General features: G+C 39.4%; 1 protein-coding gene across 5 annotated transcripts in view; it reads left to right on the forward strand.

The window, feature by feature from the left end:
• Window positions 1–21,111, forward strand: part of LOC306874655 (NLR family CARD domain-containing protein 3-like) — an 85,934-nt gene that overhangs the window by 43,340 nt on the left and 21,483 nt on the right. The window contains exons 1-8 of one of the 5 annotated variants that reach the window (XM_079424843.1): window positions 3,934–3,989; window positions 6,236–6,302; window positions 7,769–7,873; window positions 7,990–8,050; window positions 8,668–8,872; window positions 9,030–10,791; window positions 11,795–11,881; window positions 14,675–14,848. In XM_079424843.1, coding sequence (XP_079280969.1) covers window positions 6,244–6,302; window positions 7,769–7,873; window positions 7,990–8,050; window positions 8,668–8,872; window positions 9,030–10,791; window positions 11,795–11,881; window positions 14,675–14,848 — 2,453 coding nt within the window. In that variant the 5' untranslated portion in view covers window positions 3,934–3,989; window positions 6,236–6,243. Of the gene's footprint in view, window positions 1–3,912; window positions 3,990–6,129; window positions 6,303–7,768; window positions 7,874–7,989; window positions 8,051–8,667; window positions 8,873–9,029; window positions 10,792–11,794; window positions 11,882–14,674; window positions 14,849–21,111 lie in introns of those variants that run through there. The other 4 variants (XR_013784646.1, XM_079424844.1, XR_013784645.1 and 1 more) reach the window with 4 other exon arrangements.

Genomic DNA, 21,111 nt, shown 5'->3' on the forward strand with positions numbered 1-21,111 from the left:
CTTCTAGCCCAGCAATGTTTAGGTGCTACTTACGAACCGCTTTTACTGGTTCGGAGCTGGTGCTTTGGGTGTCGAAAAAACAAAGAACCGGTTCGAAACTAGGCTCTGGCTCCGAACCAGCACTGGAACTGCCTTGGTGGAAAAGGGGTAAAGCAGGCATGCACGGTAGTCCATATGCCCTGCAACTGCACCGTTGTGTTCGGCAGGCAGTTGTGCAATTACAGTGGATCATCTGCAGGAGGCTTTCTGGGGCAGCAGTCTTACTGGTCATAACTGGCAGGAACCGGTTGTTCACCAGTTTCCATCCCCAATCCACTGTGTTCATGTCTTCCTTTCCAATCCAGTGAAAGCCCATTGATCTGCACGATTGTCACAACACTCAAGAATGGACTCTGCAAGCGTATCAGTCTTAACACTACTTGTGTCTTTACTTCCATGTGTTATCGTAGTCCCACAGAAAAGACAATCAGTTTGGCTGTTGAAAGGACCAGTTGCTTCTCTGGTACTTCTTTTTGGTGGCTCAGATTTATTATCTTGTTGGATTTTAATGTCTTTTTTATTTATGTACTTCTGTCAACATTTTGAGTGTACTATTTCACCAGCGGAAATGTGTACGTCGTCGTCTCTTTGTACACTTGCATTGTTGATTCCATCAGCTCCCTTCTGATGAACCTCAACCACATCAGAGCCATCTCTTAAGTTTTTACAGCAAATGGGGCAGGTTTCTTGGTTTACAACAACATGACGCATGGTCAAAATTGCATTTGGAGTGTACTTTTTTCTCAAGCTAATTCAACAATGTCATCCTCTCTTAACACACTCACACATTGTTGGCCTTTTTCATGTGTTAGAAATCTTGGTGGGGGGTTGGGGGTTTAAGTAGTCAAGGATGAATTTTGTTTGAGCAAAATGGTATACACTGTGCTGCCAACAACATTTCAATGAGACAAGCAATATCAAATGTCAGTATTCTCTTCCACCATCTTCTGAATTGCTGAAAATTGTGAATTTAGTTTTGTTGGGATAAGTATAATGCCACCTTTATACTCAAAACATCTATAGAGGATGCATTACATATGTATTACCTTATTCAAATTGAAATGAGTGACCATTTTAGAGGGTTCACACACAGGCCTCTGTTCGGGCTAATTCAGAGTTATTTATGATCAAAGTTATACAACTCCAATTTAAGTTATTTTTGGGTGCAATAACTTTTACATTGAATGTCAAGTCTGTTTTAGCAAAAAAAAAAAGGGTGTGTGTCCAAAAACACTTACTGAGTAGGAGTTACATGACATAGGCTAAATCGTTTACATCTCTAGTTCACCCCAAACAATGATAAAACCTTACAGTAATCTCACAAAATCATATATTCCATAAGTATGTAATCATGTCAGTGCAATTTAGACAAGTCCAATGGATTCATAGACCAAGAAAACATTGGGTTAGACACCAAGATTACTTGGCTAGGTCAAATAATGAAGGAGTTAGGATATTTTAAGGGCTTCCTGCCCATCTTGGACACCATCTTGAAAATTACACCTTTCTAGTGGTCAAACTTTGGTAAACTTTTAGTATGTTGTTAAGGACACCTAATACTACAAAAAACAACTGAGAAACCTTTTGTTAGAATTTTTTTAGGGTCAGGTGGTTTTTTTTCATATATGCAGCCGCCTATGTGTTAATAGTTAAAGGGGTCATTGGATGTTTTGTATGTTGTTTGAACATAAATGTATGTTGGCAGTGTATGAACACAATCACATTTAAATTTGAATAAAATGAAAACTAAAAGACTAAAATTTCAAATCACATGAGCCAATATTTATTCACAATAGAACATAGATAACATAACAAATGTTTAAACTGAGAAATTTAAAAATTATATACACAAGATGAGCTCATTTAAAATGTGATGCCTGCTACAGGTCTCAAGATAGTTGGGACGGCGGCATGTTTACCATGGTGTAGCATCTCTTTTCAAACCAGTTTGAAGACGTCTGGGCATCGAGGTTATGAGTTTCTGGAGCTTTGGTGTTGGAATTTGGTCCCATTCTTGCCTGATACAGGTTTCCAGCTGCTGAAGAGTTCGTGGTTGTCTTTGATGTATTTTTTTGTTTAATGATGCACCAAATGTTCTCTATAGGTGAAAGATCTGGACTGCAGGCAGGCCAATTCAGCACCCGGACTCTTCTACTACGAAGCCATGCTGTTGTAGTAGCTGCAGTATGTGGTTTTGCATTGTCCTGCTGAAATACACAAGGCCTTCCCTGAAATAGACGTCGTCTGGAGGGGTGCATATGTTGCTCTAAAACCTTTATATACCTTTCAGCATTCATAGTGCCTCCCAAAACATGCAAGCTGGCCGTATGCACTTATGGACCCTCATACCATCAGAGATGCTGGTTTTTGAACTGAATGCTGATAACACGCTGGAAGGTCTCCCTCATCTTTAGCCCGGAGGACACGGCGTCTGTGATTTCCAACATGAATGTCAAATTTGGACTCGTCTGACCATAGAACACTTTTCCACTTTGAAACAGTCCATTTTAAATTAGCCTTGGCCAACAGGACACGACAGCTCTTCTGGACCATGTTCACATATGGCTTCCTTTTTGCATGATAGAGCTTTAGTTGGCATCTGCAGATGGCACAGCGGATTGTGTTTACCGACAGTGGTTTCTGGAAGTATTCCTGGGCCCATTTAGTAATGTCAATGACAGAATCATGCCGATGAGTGATGCAGTGTCATCTGAGGGCCTGAAGACCACGGGCATTCAACAAAGGTCTTCGGCCTTGTCCCTTACGCACAGAGATTTCTCCAGTTTCTCTGAACCTTTGATGATGTCATGCACTGTAGATGATGAGATTTACAAAGCCTTTGCAATTTGACATTGAGGAACATTGTTTTTAAAGGATTCCACAATCTTTTTACACACTCTTTCACAGATTGGAGAGCCTCTGTCCATCTTTACTTCTGAGAGACTCTGCCTCTCTAAGACATCCCTTTTATAGCTAATACTGTTACAGACCTGATGTCAATTATTAGTGTGATTTGAAAGTCTTAGTTTTCAATTCATTCAAATATATCATTAATGTTATAGAATGTTATAGGATTTTCATTAAGACCATAATGAAAACTTGTGGAAAATGGGTTTTAACTATTTAGAGGAACAGGAAGAAATAATTAAAAACACTTACATTCTAACATACAGCTCTTAGACTGCACAGAATAGAGAAACATTGCCGATTTTGCAAAAGTTATGAGTAATGAAAGTCATTTTTCTTACAATATCTGACAGCAACAGAAGATAAGATGATATAGTTTAGTCCACAATCCATCTTATCAGTTACTCCTAAACTCCTTATAAGAAAGAAGGGGTTTCTGGTCTAGGTACAACCAATGGGATACATGTGCTCACATATGATTTTGCTGAGTTTTGTAGCCACATGTACCAGAACTGCTGCTCAAAATCCTGTCGGCTGACTGGTTTTCTCATTGCATTACAGACAACATGAGGATGTGCTCCAGATACTTTAGCAAGGACTGTTTACTGTAGTTATAAGTAGGTGCTGCATTGAGAGACTATTGAGACTGTATTAAAATAAACTTGTTTCTGGTAATTAATTTGGATTTTGTTGTAGTTCAGTGTAAAGTCTGTGTTTTATTGTAAACAGTGTTAGTAGCAGATGGGAATCTGTAAAGAGTAACCATCATCCTTTTTACTACACTTAAATCCTGTTTTTTGATAGATTTGATTTATATAACTCTTTGAAAAAGTTATGTTTTTATTAACTTATAACCAGATTATTATTGCTTTTATTGCTTCTCCCATTACTAAAGAAAATAACTGCATTCTTGACACTGTTAAAATATTCCACTCATATCCTGAAGAGGGAGCAAGAGATGAGGAAGACAGAGAAAGTGAAACTATTACAGCAGGATCTGTTTTGTCATATGAGGAAGTGAAGTGCATTGAGAGAGAAAAACAGTGAGTATCACGAGTTCACAATTATCTTTGATAGCCAAACTCAATCCAGACTGATTTAAAGTGAAGTACAGCAGCAGGATCAGATATTCTGAAAGTAGTTAAAATGACATTAGGAGATAAAACACAGAGTCTGTAAATCGTCTGATTCCAGCTTTACTTTCATTTTAACACAGTGCTCGTCTGAACTTGTTCTGCAGTTTGTGAATAATGTAATTCTGTTTAAATAATATCAGGATGAAATACGATACGATTCACCTCTATTAAGCCGGACTGTGCTATTTTCGTCCAATTTTGAGCCGAATTCTGGCTCGTGCGACTCTTTTTTTTTGTCGGGCCCTATTTCTGCTTTGTCGTGTGTCGTTTGTCGTGCAGTGTTTGCTCGGTGTACAGGGGGAAATGAGAAGCGATTAGCCTCTCCCGACAGGCAATCGGATGGTCGGGTGAATTTCTGACATATCACCCCTCGTGAGGGTATCGCACAGTTGAAGCAGAGCTACGAACCACTGTCCTAAACTGCTTTTTCCCTCACTGCGCCTGCGCAGAAATAGAGCCATTTAATCTTTAATGCGGTAAGAAAGAAAACGAAAAAAAAAGGAAGATCTTTTGATAAAATTATGTTATTATCACGGGAAATGTGAATCATTGCCCATCATTTTGCAATTAGTAATATAGACAAACAAGTCGCAGCATTACCAGCTTCACTGACAGTACTGTAAGTTACAGTAGGGCCTACTGAAAGTAAAGCTGGCAATGCTATTTATAATTAAAATTCAACTGAAAAGTTGGAAAAACATGTAAAAGAACTATGTTTAAAAGAGAATAAAAAATAACATCAAAATAGATCGGTGCTGTCTGTTGTTTATTAATTCATGCTGTGGTCCTACTATGTTGTCTGTTGACACTGTGGAACATCATACTAACGTTAAGGAAACTGGGCATTTTTATGTTCAAATGTTACAAATCAACATTCCTAGAATGTCACAAATCAACGTTCCTAGAATGTTACAAATCAACGTTCCTAGAATGTTGAATTTTAAATCAAAATTAAGTTGAAAGAACGTTTGAGGAACATCATACGTTTTAAAACGTTCCTCTAACGTCAAGAAAACTGGTCATTTGTTTATGTTCCCAAAACCAATAATGAATATTTGTAGAACGTTCTTATAACAAAATTCTGTTAGCTGCGTGATGCTTTTTATTTTTTAATTATTTTTTTAAGCTATCTCTGGCTATCGTCCATATACTGTGTCATCATCTGCGCAACTCGAGTATTTCACACGTATATAAAACAGCTGCAACAAAAATATTCCTTGTGTTTTTCATAAAAACATGAATTACCACGATAGGGGTATATTCTGTTGGGTTCTTCAGAGAAGCACTTGTCTTTTTTAACAAGCAGCACAGTGTTTGACCTAAAATATTTTTGATGGTAATAATAGATGTATGAAACTTACATTTCACTGACTCTGTATAATTGTGTATGTGAAGAATAAAAATCTTGAATCTTGAATGAAAACATGACGAAGGATTCACATATTAAACTCACCCATTTTTTTATGTCCACAGACATACCAGGCCAATAAAAGCGCTTGTTTATGGCATCCAGGGTTTTTAATGCCACAGTGAGCACCTATTGGGCTGCTGTGGAGCTCTTCAAAAATTTCTTGGGCACTTTTTTTCGTGCTGACCACTTTTGCCAAAGTACCTTCTTTTTTTATATAATACAAAGCTTCATCTAAAAAGTATAAAAATCATTATAAACAACCAGTGAAGCCACTAAATCCAGGTGTACATTTTACATTACTTTCAAAAATTAGAAATATAAACTTATCTTGTCTGGAAAGACCCTGAGGTATCTTTCCAAATCTTTTAAAGTCTGTCAGTGCTTTGAATTCAGCCTCATCCATCTTCAACACAACAGTGCAAAATCTAATAAATGAGTCCTATACAGCAGCAGGATCAGATATTCTGAAAGTAGATAAAATGACATTAGGAGATAAAACACAGAGTCTGTAAATCGTCTGATTCCAGCTTTACTTTCATTTTAACACAGTGCTCGTCTGAACTTGTTCTGCAGTTTGTGAATAATTTTGATTCTGTGTAAATAATATCAGGATGAAATAGTTTTTCATGTGTGCAGGTCATTACTGAGGACTGACTGATGAGACAGAGCTGGATTTGAGAAAATTAACTGCTGAGATGATTCATAACTCACTCTGTGGATCAACATCTGTATCTGCTTTTAGATGAAACCATGGCCTCCAGAATGAATCTCTCTGAAGAACATCACACACAGATAAAGACATTCAAGAGGTGAGAAAACTGAATATGTTTCACATTTTTAATGTTCAGAAACAATAAATGCATGCTACAATAACACGATTTCAACCGTGCCCCTCAGATCTTTGAGTCAAGTGGATTTTGAATGCAGCTTCCAAAAGACACAAATAGCTGATTAATATATGTTTGTCTCTGATAAACGATCACACCGGTGTGATTAGATGTTCGGTGCTAAATTCAAATCTGTGTTTGCTCAACTTCACTGTCTGGCACGGAGCCAGAGACTGCTGTGTTTTTAGCTCCAGCACTGCGCATTATAACCAATCACACATGATTCTGTTGAGCTCATGAGTACAATGACCAATAAGAGGCATTCAGATGAGTGTTTTATTCAGTGTGAGCGCTCCCTGAATGAATTCTGCTCTCTGACCATTTCTCTCATCAGAAACAACAAAGTGCAGATGTGCGTAAGATGTGAGCAAGATATTAATTTAAAATTAATTCTGCTCTCATGAGTACAATGACCAGCAGCTCCAGTGGCGCAGATGATAAATCACTTATGGGAGGATTTTTGACGCGATCGACTAGACTTTTCTCCCTTTTCAAATCTCATATCACATCGTAAAGGCATTCATTTTTAATAAAAATTAAAGAAATAACCAAAAAGTTGAAAATACAGTATCGGGTAGGTAGGGTTAGGGTAGGTGTAGGGAGGGCTTTATTGTATCAATAAGGTGGCATCCATTTAATAACCTGAATTAAAATGATAATTTACACTCAATACGTTATTATTGCATACTGGTTTATAATTTATTACAATACTGAAGTCCATTGCTATTTGAAGGTAAGAAAAATGACTGCAATTTGAACTGAGGAGGGCCTATAATCAGTCCAGGGCACCTCTGCGTCATCATCCGTCCCTGCACCAGTGTCTCTGTATTGCTCTATTTTATTCTATAATGCATGAATGAAGAGGGCACATAGGCCAGATCCTTTTATTGATAGAAAATAATACTTTAATCTTTTAACTCTCAAGACACAACACAGTCCTCCATGAAAAAATATGTACATCGGTTGCAGATATTTCTATGTTCTTTCAACATAATTGATCTGCGTTTATGTTCCCTAACTCCGTGTAGAGCTCAGATCCATCCACAGCGAGAGACTAAATGGTGATGGGTGCGAATCAGTTTCCTTCACAAAGGAGCGGGGTTTCTGAAGAACTCATAACTACTTTATTTAGCTTCAACATGACTAATTCTATATGATTGAACATCCTTACAGAATAAATACATGCTACATGATTCAAATATGTTTAGATGAGGAACATAAATTAATCATGTAGGAAATATGAAATGCATATTTAAAAATTCAACAACCTCCCCATCGCCATTTTTCAGTGAAAGATGAACATTAAAGGGAGTTTGAAACAGTAAAGGTGTTTCTGTCAGAGCAGTGTGAGATTTTCAGAAACAGTTTGTATTGCTGTTGTGTTTCAGTCTGTGTGAGAATGACTCTCCTGAACCCAGCTGTGTGTCCATCAAGAGTGATGCGTCAATGGATACTCCACTTACATTCAGCTCGGGAGAATCATCTGATCTGAGGTGCTGTTTAGTTTACAGTATAATAAATATATATAAGATATTCATTCATTTACTGATCTGTATTAAATACTTCCATACATGTTTATATGCATATATTTACATGTTTTTAACTACAGTCAAAAACATGAAGGACCAGAATCACATTCAGCAAAGAAGAACTTAGACTCCATTTTCAAGGTTGGTTTTGTGTGTGTGTCTGTGTGTGTGTGTGTGTGTGTGTGCGTGTGTGTGTGCGTGTGTGCGTGTGTGTGTGTGTGCGTGTGTGTGTGTGTGTGTGTGTGTGAGAGAGTGTGTGCGTGTGTGTGTGTGCGTGTGTGTGTGTGTGTGTGTGTGTGTGTGAGAGAGTGTGTGTGTGCGTGTGTGTGTGTGTGTGCGTGTGTGTGTGTGTGTGTGTGTGTGTGTGTGTGTGTGTGTGTGTGTGTGCGTGTGTGTGTGTCCATCCCAACACAATAACTCTCTGGGTAAAAGTAATAAGAAATGGGTAAATCTGTGAAATCCTCTCTGTAATAGTCACATTTACTTTCCTACCAATGTAAGATAATTTGTAGGCCACTATAAAGCAGATCAATGATCACTAAAGTAGAGAAGCTGAGTCCATATGTAACCTGACTGCTGCACAAAGATGAACATCAATCTAGCAAACAGCCAATCCAGTCAAACTCCCTCTTTTAACCTCAGTATCTGTAGACGCTGATGTCTGAGCAAACAGTGGAAGTTATTAGCAGCTGTGATATAATTCAGTGATGTTTAGTATTCATGCCTTTGACTAAACAAAATAATATTCACTATTTCAGGAGCTTGAGCAGAAAATCATCTCTGTGATGAAGAGTGAGCTGAAAGGTTTTAAGAGACTACTGAGTCCAGATTACCCAGAATGCTCTGAAAGAGACCATTATGCTGACGAGGGTCATATCAGAGTCAGAGAGGGGCTTCTGAAGATCACACTGTTCATCCTGAGGAAGATGAACCAGACAGACCTCGCTAACACACTACAGACCAGTAAGAGCTCTGGATCAGCTGATTATAGCCTGTGTTTTTATTATGAACCTTCTGTCTCTCAATCTCATGACACAATCTAATATCTAACATATCAAACCTAAAAATACATTTCTAAAATATTGCTCTGCCAATAACAAGAATAACTTCCTTTGCTCAGAACTGATGCCTGTGTATCAACAAAAACTCAGATCCAGACTACAGGATAAATATCAGAGAATCAATGAAGGACTGTCCAATCATGGAGACTCAACACGTCTGAATGAGATCTACACAGAGCTCTACATCACAGAGGGAGGCAGTGGAGAGGTCAATAATGAACATGAGGTGAGACAGATTGAGACAGTGTCCAGGAGACCAGAGACACAGGAGACACCAATCAACTGCAATGACATATTTAAACCCTCACCTGGACAAGACAAACCCATCAGAACTGTGCTGACTAAAGGAGTCGCTGGAATTGGAAAAACAGTCTCTGTGCAGAAGTTCATTCTGGACTGGGCTGAAGGAAAAGCCAATCAGGATGTTCATTTCATATTTCCACTTCCTTTCAGGGAGCTGAATCTGATACAGAAACATCTCAGTCTTGTGGATCTTCTAAACCAGCTTCACACAGAAACCAGAGAATTTAAGTCAGCAGATTATGAAGACTACAAAGTCATGTTCATATTTGATGGTCTGGATGAGTGTCGACTGCGTCTAGATTTCCAAAACAATCGGAGCTTGTCTGATGTGACAGAATCAGCCTCAGTGGATGTGCTGCTGACCAACCTCATCAAGGGCAATCTACTTCCTTCTGCTCTCCTCTGGATCACCTCTCGACCAGCAGCAGCCAATCAGATCCCTCCTGAGTGTGTCCACCAGGTCACAGAGGTACGAGGATTCAACGACCCTCAGAAGGAGCAATATTTCAGGAAGAGAATAAATGATCCGAGTCTGGCTGATAGGATCGTCACACACATCCAATCATCAAGAAGTCTGTTCATCATGTGTCACATCCCAGTCTTCTGCTGGATTTCAGCCGCTGTTCTGGAGAGGATGATGGGTAAAGCAGAGAGAGCAGAGATTCCCAAGACTCTCACACAAATGTTCACACACTTCCTGATCTTTCAGACCAAACTGAAGACTCAGAAGTATGATGGGAAATATGAAATCGATTCTGATCAGGCTAGAAAGACTATTCTGTCTCTAGGAAAACTGGCTTTTGAACAGCTGGAAAAAGGGAACCTGATCTTCTATGAAGAGGACCTGAAAGAGAGCGGCATTGATGTCAGAGAAGTGTCCGTGTACTCAGGAGTTTGTACCCAGATCTTCAGAGAGGAGTCTGGACTGCAGCTGGGGAAGGTGTACAGCTTTGTTCATCTGAGTATTCAGGAGTTTCTTGCTGCTTTATTCAAGCTGCTGTCCTTTTCTGAACAAAACACAGGACAGAGGAATGAGTTCAGATCAACAATGACCAGTTTACTGAAGAGAGAAGTGGACAAGGCCTTACAGAGTGAGAACGGACACTGGGACCTTTTCCTCCGGTTCCTTCTAGGTCTCTCACTAGAGTCTAATCAGACTCTCTTACAAGGCCTCCTGAGAAAGACAGTAAGCAGCTCTCAGATCAATCAGGAAACAGCTGAATACATCAAACAGAAGATCAGGAAGAATCCCTCTCCAGAGAAATCCATCAATCTGTTCCACTGTCTGAATGAACTGAATGATCGTTCACTGGAGCAGGAGGTACAAACATACCTGAGCAGAACAGGTGCCAGTCGTCTCTCTGGAGTCTCTCTGTCTGCTGCTCAGTGGTCGGCTCTGGTGTTTGTGCTGCTGAACTCAGAAGAAGAGCTGGATGAGTTTAATCTGAGTAAATATGATTCATCAGAAGAATGTCTCCTGAAGCTGCTGCCAGTGATCAAAGCATCTAGAAAGATTGAGTGAGTATTTTACAGTGTCTTTGTTTTATTGACTTTATTGTGAACAGTAGGCCTGTGTTTCTCTACACTGTTTCTGTATATTTTGAGGTCTTTCTTATTTGACACACTCAGCTAACATCACAGAGCGCTCTACTAATGACCTGAAGTGTTGAATCAAGTGTGTTTGATAAGAGAGATTCATCCAAACTGTGCAAAGATGAGGTGTCTCCAGGAACAGGATTGTGACTCTCTGATATTACAAATACTGGATTAGAATAAAAAAAAAAATGTTTCTTTGTGTGTGTGCGTGTGTGTGTGTGTGCGTGTGTGTGTGTGTGCGTGTGGAAAGCCATATAAACAGAGGAGCTCATAAGTTTTTCAGCCTGGTTCATATGAGAACATGGAGATTTGGTTTGGTCGTCACACAGGCCACGGCATGCAGTGTGACCCATAAAGTATAACTATAAAAAAATAAATTAATAGTAGTGATAATAATATTGCACTTTATTTAGTTTTTATTTAAATTAAATAATAAACTAAATAATCAAGTGTGATAATACTATTTTATTTTAAAAAGGGAGTATTACATACACACACAATTATTTTATATTAAAGTTAAAAATAAAATGCTAATATTTTGACACATTGTTATTTTTAATTGTAATTTTCATCATTTTCAAAGGTGAAATCAGCGAGCTTTTATTTTGTCGGGTTGCCGGCAAGTAAGTTTATGCGCTTCCGGGTTTAGAGCCGCTGATTGAAGAGCGTCAGTAAATGAAATGTCAGTTTTGCTTTGAAAACGGCAGCGGCTAGATTATGCTTTCATGAACATTCCGTCATTGTAAGTCTATGGGATTTTTTTGTCTGTTTTTTCGTCCGCTGTGTGAACATCGTAGGTCCGATCACTTAGAAAAGATACAGCTCTCCTCTCCTCAATGAGCCGGTTGATTTAACACCTCATTCATGGGTCTGTGACAAACAGTGAATGAACTTAATCTTTATTTTTTCTGTATTTTCTCTGCAGTCTTTCCGGCTGCAGGATTACAGAGAAAGGCTGGTCTGCTCTGAGTTCAGCTCTGGAGGATCCACACTGTAAACTACAGAAACTACAGTAAGTGTTATTATATTATTAAACACAAAAACTGTGTGAAAATACTGCCAAACAAAAACATTTCATGTTAAAGCGATAGTTCACCCAAAAATTAAAACTCTGTCTTCACTTTAATTATCTTCAAGTCATTTCCAAACAGCATGACAAACACAATGATTGTACTGAATGTGCTCAAGACTAATGTATGTTTATCTCGGCTGGATAAAAGAAGCCAGGGTCACACTAGTAGCCTAAAGTTTTGATGGATGATGATTGTCATCAAGGTAAAGATGATTACAGTCACATACAGGATGGTGCATTAGGTGTGTGTTGTGTCTGTTATTTGATGCACAAACGAACCGTGTGTATTTGTGCTCTCGGTGCACTGATCACTATAATATCATATTTCTGCTTGAACACAGCTCAGGATATTCACCTAGTTGAATACACAGAGTTTAATAACGGATGCTCGTGTGTTTTGGAGAAGTTTGTGAGGATCAGTGGTGTTCATGTACATACGGGCATCAGACGCTCAAACAGCTTGTTCTGACAGAGGAAATATTCACTGATGGTGTCGAGCTGCCTTCAGATCGCTGAGTTCAGAGATACATACTTTTACATACTTTGTAGATATTAAACACAACTTTAGAGACATTTTTGTGAAGTATGTTCATGGGATGCTTAAATCTTTCTTGAATTTGCTTTGTTTAAAAAAATGACATGAAATACAAAGGTTTTAGTGAATAGAAAAGTTTGGGCTTGCAGTATTGATTTGGAGAAGAGGGGGTCTTGGAGTAAAAAAGGTTGAGGACCACTGCTTTAGGGAAATGCAGGCATTATTGAACATTATTTTATTATTTTTTAAATAAAAATTTTACTTAATTCAATATAAAGATACATCCCAACCAGCTTTTTTATTTAGGCCTATTTATTTGATATGCATTGTATTATTTATTTAATGTATGTTTCTGTTGATGTGTGTGTGTGTGTGTGTGTGTGTGTGAGAGAGAGAGAGAGAGAGAGTGTGTGTGTCTGTGTGTGAGAGAGAGAGAGAGAGAGAGAGAGTGTGTGTGTGTGTGTGTGTGTGTGAGAGAGTGTGTGCGTGTGTCTGTGAGTGTGTGTGTGTGTGTCTGTGTGTGAGAGAGAGAGAGTGAGAGAGTGTGTGTGTGTGTGTAAGAGAGTGTGTGCGTGTGTCTGTGAGTGTGTGTGTGTGTCTGTGTGTGAGAGAGAGAGAGTGTGTGTGTCTGTGAGTGTGTGCGTGTCTGCCCGTGTGTCTGTGAGTTTGTTTGTGTGTGTGTGTGTGTCTGTGAGAGTGTGTGCGTGTCTGTGAGTGTGTGTGTGTGTCTGTGAGAGTGTGAGAGTGTGTGCGTGTGTGTGTGTGTGTATGTGTGTGTGTCTGCGTGTGTGTGTGTCTGCGTGTGTGTGTGTGTGTGTGCGTGTGTGTGTGTGTGTGTGTGTGAGTGTGTGTGTGTGTGTCTGTGAGAGTGTGTGCGTGTGTGTGTGTGTGTGTCTGTGAGAGTGTGTGCGTGTCTGCCCGTGTGTCTGTGAGTTTGTTTGTGTGTGTGTGTGTGTGTCTGTGAGAGTATGTGTGTGTGTGTGTGTGTGTGTGTGTGTCTGCGTCTGCGTGTCTGTGAGTGTGTGTGTGTGTGTCTGTGAGTGTGTGTGTGTGTCTGTGAGAGTGTGTGCGTGTCTGCCCGTGTGTCTGTGAGTGTGTGTGTGTGTGTCTGTGAGTGTGTGTGTGTGTGTGTGTGTGTGTGTGCGTCTGTGAGAGTGTGTGCGTGTCTGCCCGTGTGTCTGTGTGTGAGAGAGAAAGTGACAGTTGAGATTCAAATTCATGAACATTCCGTCATTGTAAGTCTATGGGATTTTTTTTGTCTGCTTTTTCATCCGCTGTGTGAACATCGTAGGTCCGATGATTTATGGTGCGTTCACACCGGACGCGACTTGCGCGAATAAATCACGCTATTCGCGCGTAGTTGGACGCGTGAACATTTTGGGTTTACTCGCTTCATTCGCGCGTGAAATTCGCTTCATTCGCGCGTGAAATTCACTGCACAACAGACGCGAATTCGCATCATGGGCGGGGCTTCTGCCAGGCACACAGGTATGACTGCCACAGAGAGCATATGTATAGAATTTGGCAAATAAAATCACCTTTATGTGCTATGGAAACACTGGACGTGTGTATTTCAGCCGAGATTGTAGTTGTTTAAAACTCAAATCTGCGGTTTATTTATAAAAACAGCCCATATTTGAAAATGTGCTTTGCCGATTTCGGAGCCGTGAGCTCCAGGCGATCACCAGACGCTCATGTATGCCGAAGAGAGGAGCATAACCTCGGCTAGTCCTTCTGACATTTGCCGCTGGCTCTGATGTCTCTGTAGTGGATAAACATAAGATGTCCTTTATTGTTGTTTTGATTTCTGCCTCCGCTCTTAATCACGTCACTACTAGAGCAAGCTCCTGATTGGTTGGCGCGGCACGAAATATCCGCCAAAGTTCAGATTTTTCAACTTGCGCGAATCTCGCGTTCCGCGCGTCAAACACTCGAAACGCTCAATTCGCTCCGCGCCATTCGCGCCGCCTCATTCGCGCGAATCGCACCGCAGGATGTCTAATCGCGTCTTTGCATTGACTTAACATGTAAATCACTCGCGCTTAACGCTTCATTCGCGTCTGGTGTGAACGCACCATTAGAAAAGATACAGCACTCCTCTCCTCAATGAGCCGGTTGATTTGACACCTCATTCATGGGTCTGTGACAAACAGTGAATGAACTTAACTCATCTTTAGTTGTTCTCTTTCTCTCTGCAGGCTGTTTGACTGCAGTATTGGAGAGGAAGGCTGTGCTGCTCTGAGTTCAGCTCTGAGATCAAACCCCTCACACCTGACAGAACTGCATCTGAGCGGTAATAAACCAGGAGACTCAGGAGTGAAGCTGCTCTCTGCTCTACTGGAGGATCCACGCTGTAAACTACAGAAACTACAGTAAGTGTTATTATATTATTAAACACAAAAACTGTGAAAATACTGTCAAACAAAAACATTTAGTGTTAAAGCGATAGTTCACCCATAAATTAAAACTGTCGTCACTTTAATTATCTTCAAATAATTTCAAAACAGCATGACTGTCTTCTCTGAACATAAGAGAAGATATTTAGAGAAATGTTTTTTATCCACACAATGGAAAGCAATAATACCCAAACTTTGGTTACACTGTAAAAATTTCAGGCCTCCTCAACTCTCCAACAAATTTTCTAGTGACTGATTACATCTACATTTCTCCATCGGCCCAACTGGATTTCTGCTAACTGAATTTGATCAATTGTGGCAACAGTCTGTTAACTGTTGAAATCAAACAACTGCTAACTGTCCAAAAATGAACCCTCTGGGGTCTGAGGTCATTTTGGGACCCTTGAGATGTTGACATGCCCTGATATTTGTGCTTATTTCAGCTTCTTATAACATACTATTGACCAACATGTAATTTTTTTGTATTCAGCACAAACTGTGCTACAATATTATGTGACCAATATGGATGTACATGTCTGCATTTCTTAGAAAAAAAATATTATGCGTGGTTTGTAAGTTTTGAAAAAAAAAATGTAGCTGAAATAAGGCCATAAAAGCCACACTAAATCGTCCTGAATAAGACTTTTGTGTAATCATTCTTGTAGGCTAGAATATGTACTTCACAATTATGTGAAAATCATTCTGCTTACTCATTCACAGAAAACAATATATTGATTTAAATTTTTAAAGACATGTTTTGTGATTGAAAGCCAATATGCGAGGGAGTGGTAATGGTCTTGAATATTAAGTGATTTCACCTGAGAGACAAAGGGCCCTCCCCTAAAGCTGCTAATGGCCCATCAGTGTGACTGTCACTTTGAGGCAAGGTGAAATGCTGTGAGGCAACCTGAAGAAACAATTTCAGAGGGCTCCAAGATTTTAATCTATTTTATTGTAATTGCTCTATGTTTAGGAACTAAATGTCTCGCATAGTATAAGTCAACTGACATACTTTACAAAATTAAGAAGTTTTAAGAAGGGGTACAGAAGACTGTGCTAAAGAGACATTCAAGGCAAAAAAGTGCAAACCAGGACAATGCAAGAAGAAGTAATTGTGTCCAGTATACATAAGGACATATATAAGGAAAGATGAGAGCATTACAAAAGGCAGATGGTTTGTTAGGCCCACTCACCCACCTATGTGTAACCTACTCACTCACATGGTATTGCACATAAATACATGTTGTTTCATGTGTAAATCCAAGTATATGTTCTAAGTTTTATGTAGTGTTACAAAAGACAGTGCAAAAGAGACATATATAGACTCATGGGAGAATGCGAGTCAGCAGACGTCAGTTGAGCTCCAGTTTCCCGTGCAGGCCGGAATCACAGAGTCTGTGGAATCATATCAACATCCGTCTCTGTTTTCCATGACAGAGTGGACTGCCTGGAGATTACTTGCTTGTTTGCCTTGGCTCTCTTCGAAACAGGTGCTTGAATATTTTCATTGGCAAATCTGTAAAAAAAAAAAAAAAAAAAAAGGAAGTTAGTAGTAATATATTATCACAACAGTTTGTGTAGTGTCACACAAGTACATGTTTACGATGTAAACTCAATTACATCTGTAAAATATCATGTCTGTGCACTTACTCAGTATGATTCTCGATCGCACTGAAACCTGAACGACACCTGCGTTTCCCTTTGCGAGGTGCTGATGCAGGTGAGCATGATGCAGCCACATGCCTAAAAAAAGTTAGCAAAATCCAAAGCAAACCGATGGCCAACTGATGGATACAATGTGTGTCTATATCTGCTGATGGCCAATTACACGGACAAATATCTGTTGATGGGCTGTAAACCACGCGTATTTACAGCTTTTCAAACATTTACACCCGAGAAATTTGCGAACGCCAGCCACCGGACATATACTAGCACGTAGAAAACATTTACACCTAAGAACAGATATTTGTAAACAAGTTATGTTGAAACTACCCCACACTGAGCGAAATGCATTAGAAACAACACAAAGATATTCAGAGCAGATATTCCACAACATCTATACATTAGGCACGATAGTATTGTAGCATGACAGTGTTATAAGCTAGCCCAAACTGAACGGAATATATTACAAATTCATTTAGAGTATCACATATTACAAACCCAGAAAAGTGCTTATATAGATTCAATTATTAATATTAATTATTTAACCTTACTTTAAAGCGATAGTTCACCCAAAAATTAAAACTGTCTTCACTTTAATTATCTTCAAGTCATTTCCAAACAGTGTGACTTTATTCTGTGAAACATAAGAGAAGATATTTAGAGAAATGTTTTTGTCCACACAATAGAAAGCATTGATACCAAAACTTTGGTTGTCAACAATGTCCAAAATATGATCTATTGTGTTTGACAGAAGAAAGAAGGTCATACAGGTCAGGAACGACATGCAGGGAAGTACATTATGACACTTTATATTTTTGGGTGAGCGTTTAAGAATCAAAATGTAAATGATCAAACACAATGATTATACTGAATGTGCTCAAGACTAATGTATGTTTGTATAAACCAGGGGTGCCCAACAGGTCGATCGTGAAGGCAATGCTGGTAGATCACGCTTTAGGTCACTGGTTCTCAGCCGGGGGGCGCGAGATAACTTAAAACTAAAATATAATATATTCACTAATGTTATGACTAATATGTTAAATAATGTAAATATATAAATATAAGCACCACCTCTCTAGGTATTCTGTGATATTCTGTGTTTCGGAGCAGCAGACCGTTTCTCATCTGTGTGAAATACAGACTGAACAGCGGCTCAAAACCTCTGGATGAGCAGATGATACACAATACAGCTCTCGGCTGGATAAAAGAAGCCAGGGTCACACGATATGAGCATACAGTACTCTGTATGAGCATAAGTATCAGCCAAAATGATCAAACACAATGATTGAGCTGAATGTGCTCAAGACTAATGTATGTTTATCTCGGCTGGATAAAAGAAGCCAGGGTCACACTAGTAGCCTAAAGTTTTGATGGATGATGATTGTCATCAAGGTAAAGATGATTACAGTCACATACAGGATGGTGCATTAGGTGTGTGTTGTGTCTGTTATTTGATGCACAAACGAACCGTGTGTATTTGTGCTCTCGGTGCACTGATCACTATAATATCATATTTCTGCTTGAACACAGCTCAGGATATTCACCTAGTTGAATACACAGAGTTTAATAACGGATGTTCGTGTGTTTTGGAGAAGTTTGTGAGGATCAGTGGTGTTCATGTACATACGGGCATCAGACGCTCAAACAGCTTGTTCTGACAGAGGAAATATTCACTGATGGTGTCGAGCTGCCTTCAGATCGCTGAGTTCAGAGATACATACTTTTACATACTTTGTAGATATTAAACACAACTTTAGAGACATTTTTGTGAAGTATGTTCATGGGATGCTTAAATCTTTCTTGAATTTGCTTTGTTTAAAAAAATGACATGAAAATACGAAGGTTTTAGTGAATAGAAAAGTTTGGGCTTGCAGTATTGATTTGGAGAAGAGGGGGTCTTGGAGTAAAAAAGGTTGAGGACCACTGCTTTAGGGAAATGCAGGCATTATTGAACATTATTATTTTTTTAAATAAAAATGTAACTTAATGCAATATAAAGATACATCCCAACCAGCTTTTTTTATTTAGGCCTATTTATTTTTTTAAAGGAGATCCCCGCTCAAAAAAGTGTGGGCACCCCTGGGATATACACTTATTGTGCCTTCACATGCTATCGGAGTAATCGGGAAATTGGATGTGAACGGCCTTTCAAGTCATATTTACTGGGAAATTCAGAAATAATTTTGATACCAGAGTTTCTGAGTTGGGCGGGTCATAATCTTTAAACATGGTGGAGGGGACAACCATTGCTGCTGTCTGTTCTCACAACAACTACATCCCTTTGTCTTGTCGCTTAAGTACTGTATTTATAGGCTAGATATGAACGATCATTCAAAGCATATTTTATGTTTTATAAGCAGTGAAATAAGCATGTATTTGACTGAAATTGTCAGAAAACTGCATGTTGCGCGGTGAATGTTTATATGATTGTCAACCAATGGGATGCTACATTTTATTATTTCTGACATTAAAGCACTTGAACACAACAAGCTCGTAATCATGACTTCATACGTGGGAAATGGGACATTTCCGATAGCACGAGAAGGCAGCGTTATAGACCAATGAACAACAAAGTACATAAGTATCAGACAAAATGAAACATACAGATACAGATTTTAATCTGATTTAAGAGTATTTATATCAGAGTAAACCGCACTCATAAATGCTACTGTTTCCTCTGTCAGGTTTGCACCTCTCTCTCTTAGATTCATCTCTGAGCAATTGATGTTATGTATTTATTATCTCTGAGTCTGAATTGGATTCTTATTCTTTAATTATGTAATTAACATGATACATTCTTAGCTGACAAATAAACTGTTATTTATTCTGAGCTCTTCTGAAATCATAATGACTAGTAGATCATGTGGAGGCTGATGTTTCCTCAAATCTTTGTCCAGGACAGAACAGACTAAAGGCTCATGGATGAATGGAGCAGTAGCACGTCATCAGAGACCTTTTGATTTCTGTCTATCACTGATTAGCAAGTTGTACTGAAGTGACCTGAACTACACTTTCTGTTCTGAGCAAGCAGTAGTCGGCCGACTTAAAGGTGCAGTGTGTAGATTTTAGCAGCATGTAGCGGTTGAGTTTGTGAATTGCAAGCAACGGCTCAGTCTCCCGCTCACCGCTCCCTTTAGAGAAGCTACGGAGGCCGATAAAGGGCTAAGATGTCGTAGTCTGAGACAGCAGAGAGTAGCCAGCAATGAGGTTTCTTTACAGAGGGAAATTAAGGAAGTATATTTACTTAATTATTCAACAAATCGATATGTTATTGCAAATATTATTGTTATTTCTGGGGTCGACAATATAAATGGCCCGGTGGCCCGGACGTACTTTTAAAACCGTCAGGGCCACCAGATCGCTCCAACCACTAGCCCGGTGGGGCCAGTAAAAATAATGCCTCGATTAAAAAAAGTCTAATTTCACATTAATTACCTGTGGTTCTGTGTTTTGATTTCTGTTAAATCGTCTCGGTAACCACCGCTAACACGTTACGTGATCCCTTGCTCGCTCCCGCGGTTACGCGCGCAAACTGCACACTGCTGCTCAGCACCTACCTATAGCTACTATTAAGCTAGGCTACATGTTTCTGAAACCCCCATCACCTGGCCAAACGCCGGGTAAAAAAGAGAAGGCAAGGAAGAGAAAATCACCAGAGGAATTGAGGGAAAGCGAAAGGGAATACGAAAAGAAAAGGCAGAGAAAGTTTCAGCCCCAGTGGCGAGACCGCTGGAATTGGCTGGGCTTAGGGGTGTGCGATATGACGATTTTAGATCATGGACGATAAAAATGTCTCCACGATCTGCTTTTGAAGAAATATCGTAGTATCGCGCTACCGCGCACATTATGTCAAATACAGTTCTGGCTCCTCCGTCTCTATATACTGTACAACAGGACATACAGCAGTAGAGTTACTCTGACAGGACACTGCACTTATTCGCGATCGCAAAAGTACATTATTTGCACACAAGCCTTGCTGGTTAAATGTTTCATTCGCGCGCTGGTCTGACGTGCGCTTTTTCTGAGCGGATACACCTGAAGCACGGACTAAAAAGCCTTTCTAACAGCGCCTGATTACTCAACTAACTTTGCGCTAATACTGTCAAAACACACAAGGTTTACATACAGACTCAGTTGGTTATCTCTAAAATGAAAGTAAATAGTTAAGAGAGAAACGGATGCGTGCCTGTATATTAGATGCGTGCAGCTCTTAAAGGGACAGGACACTAAACATGCTGTCGACTGTCATTAAAGGGATAGTTCACCCTAACATTTAATTTCTGTCATTATTTACTCACTCACATGTTGTCCCAAACCTCTATTAATTTCTTGTGCTGAACCCAAAAGAAGATATTTTGAAGAATGAGGGTAACCAAACAGTTGCTGGTCCACATTGACTTTGATAGCAGGAAAGAAAAATCCTATGGAAGTCACTGAGGACCAGCAACTGTTTGGTTTTCCACCTTCTTCAAAATAGCATTTATGTTCAGCAGCAGAAAGAAACTCATTCAGGTTTAAAACAACTTTTGAGTAAATGATGGTATAAAAATAAAACATTATGACAGAATTGACAGACA

The sequence above is a fragment of the Barbus barbus genome (assembly GCF_936440315.1).
Source record: "Barbus barbus genome assembly, chromosome: 9".
NCBI classification, from domain to species: Eukaryota; Metazoa; Chordata; class Actinopteri; order Cypriniformes; family Cyprinidae; genus Barbus; species Barbus barbus.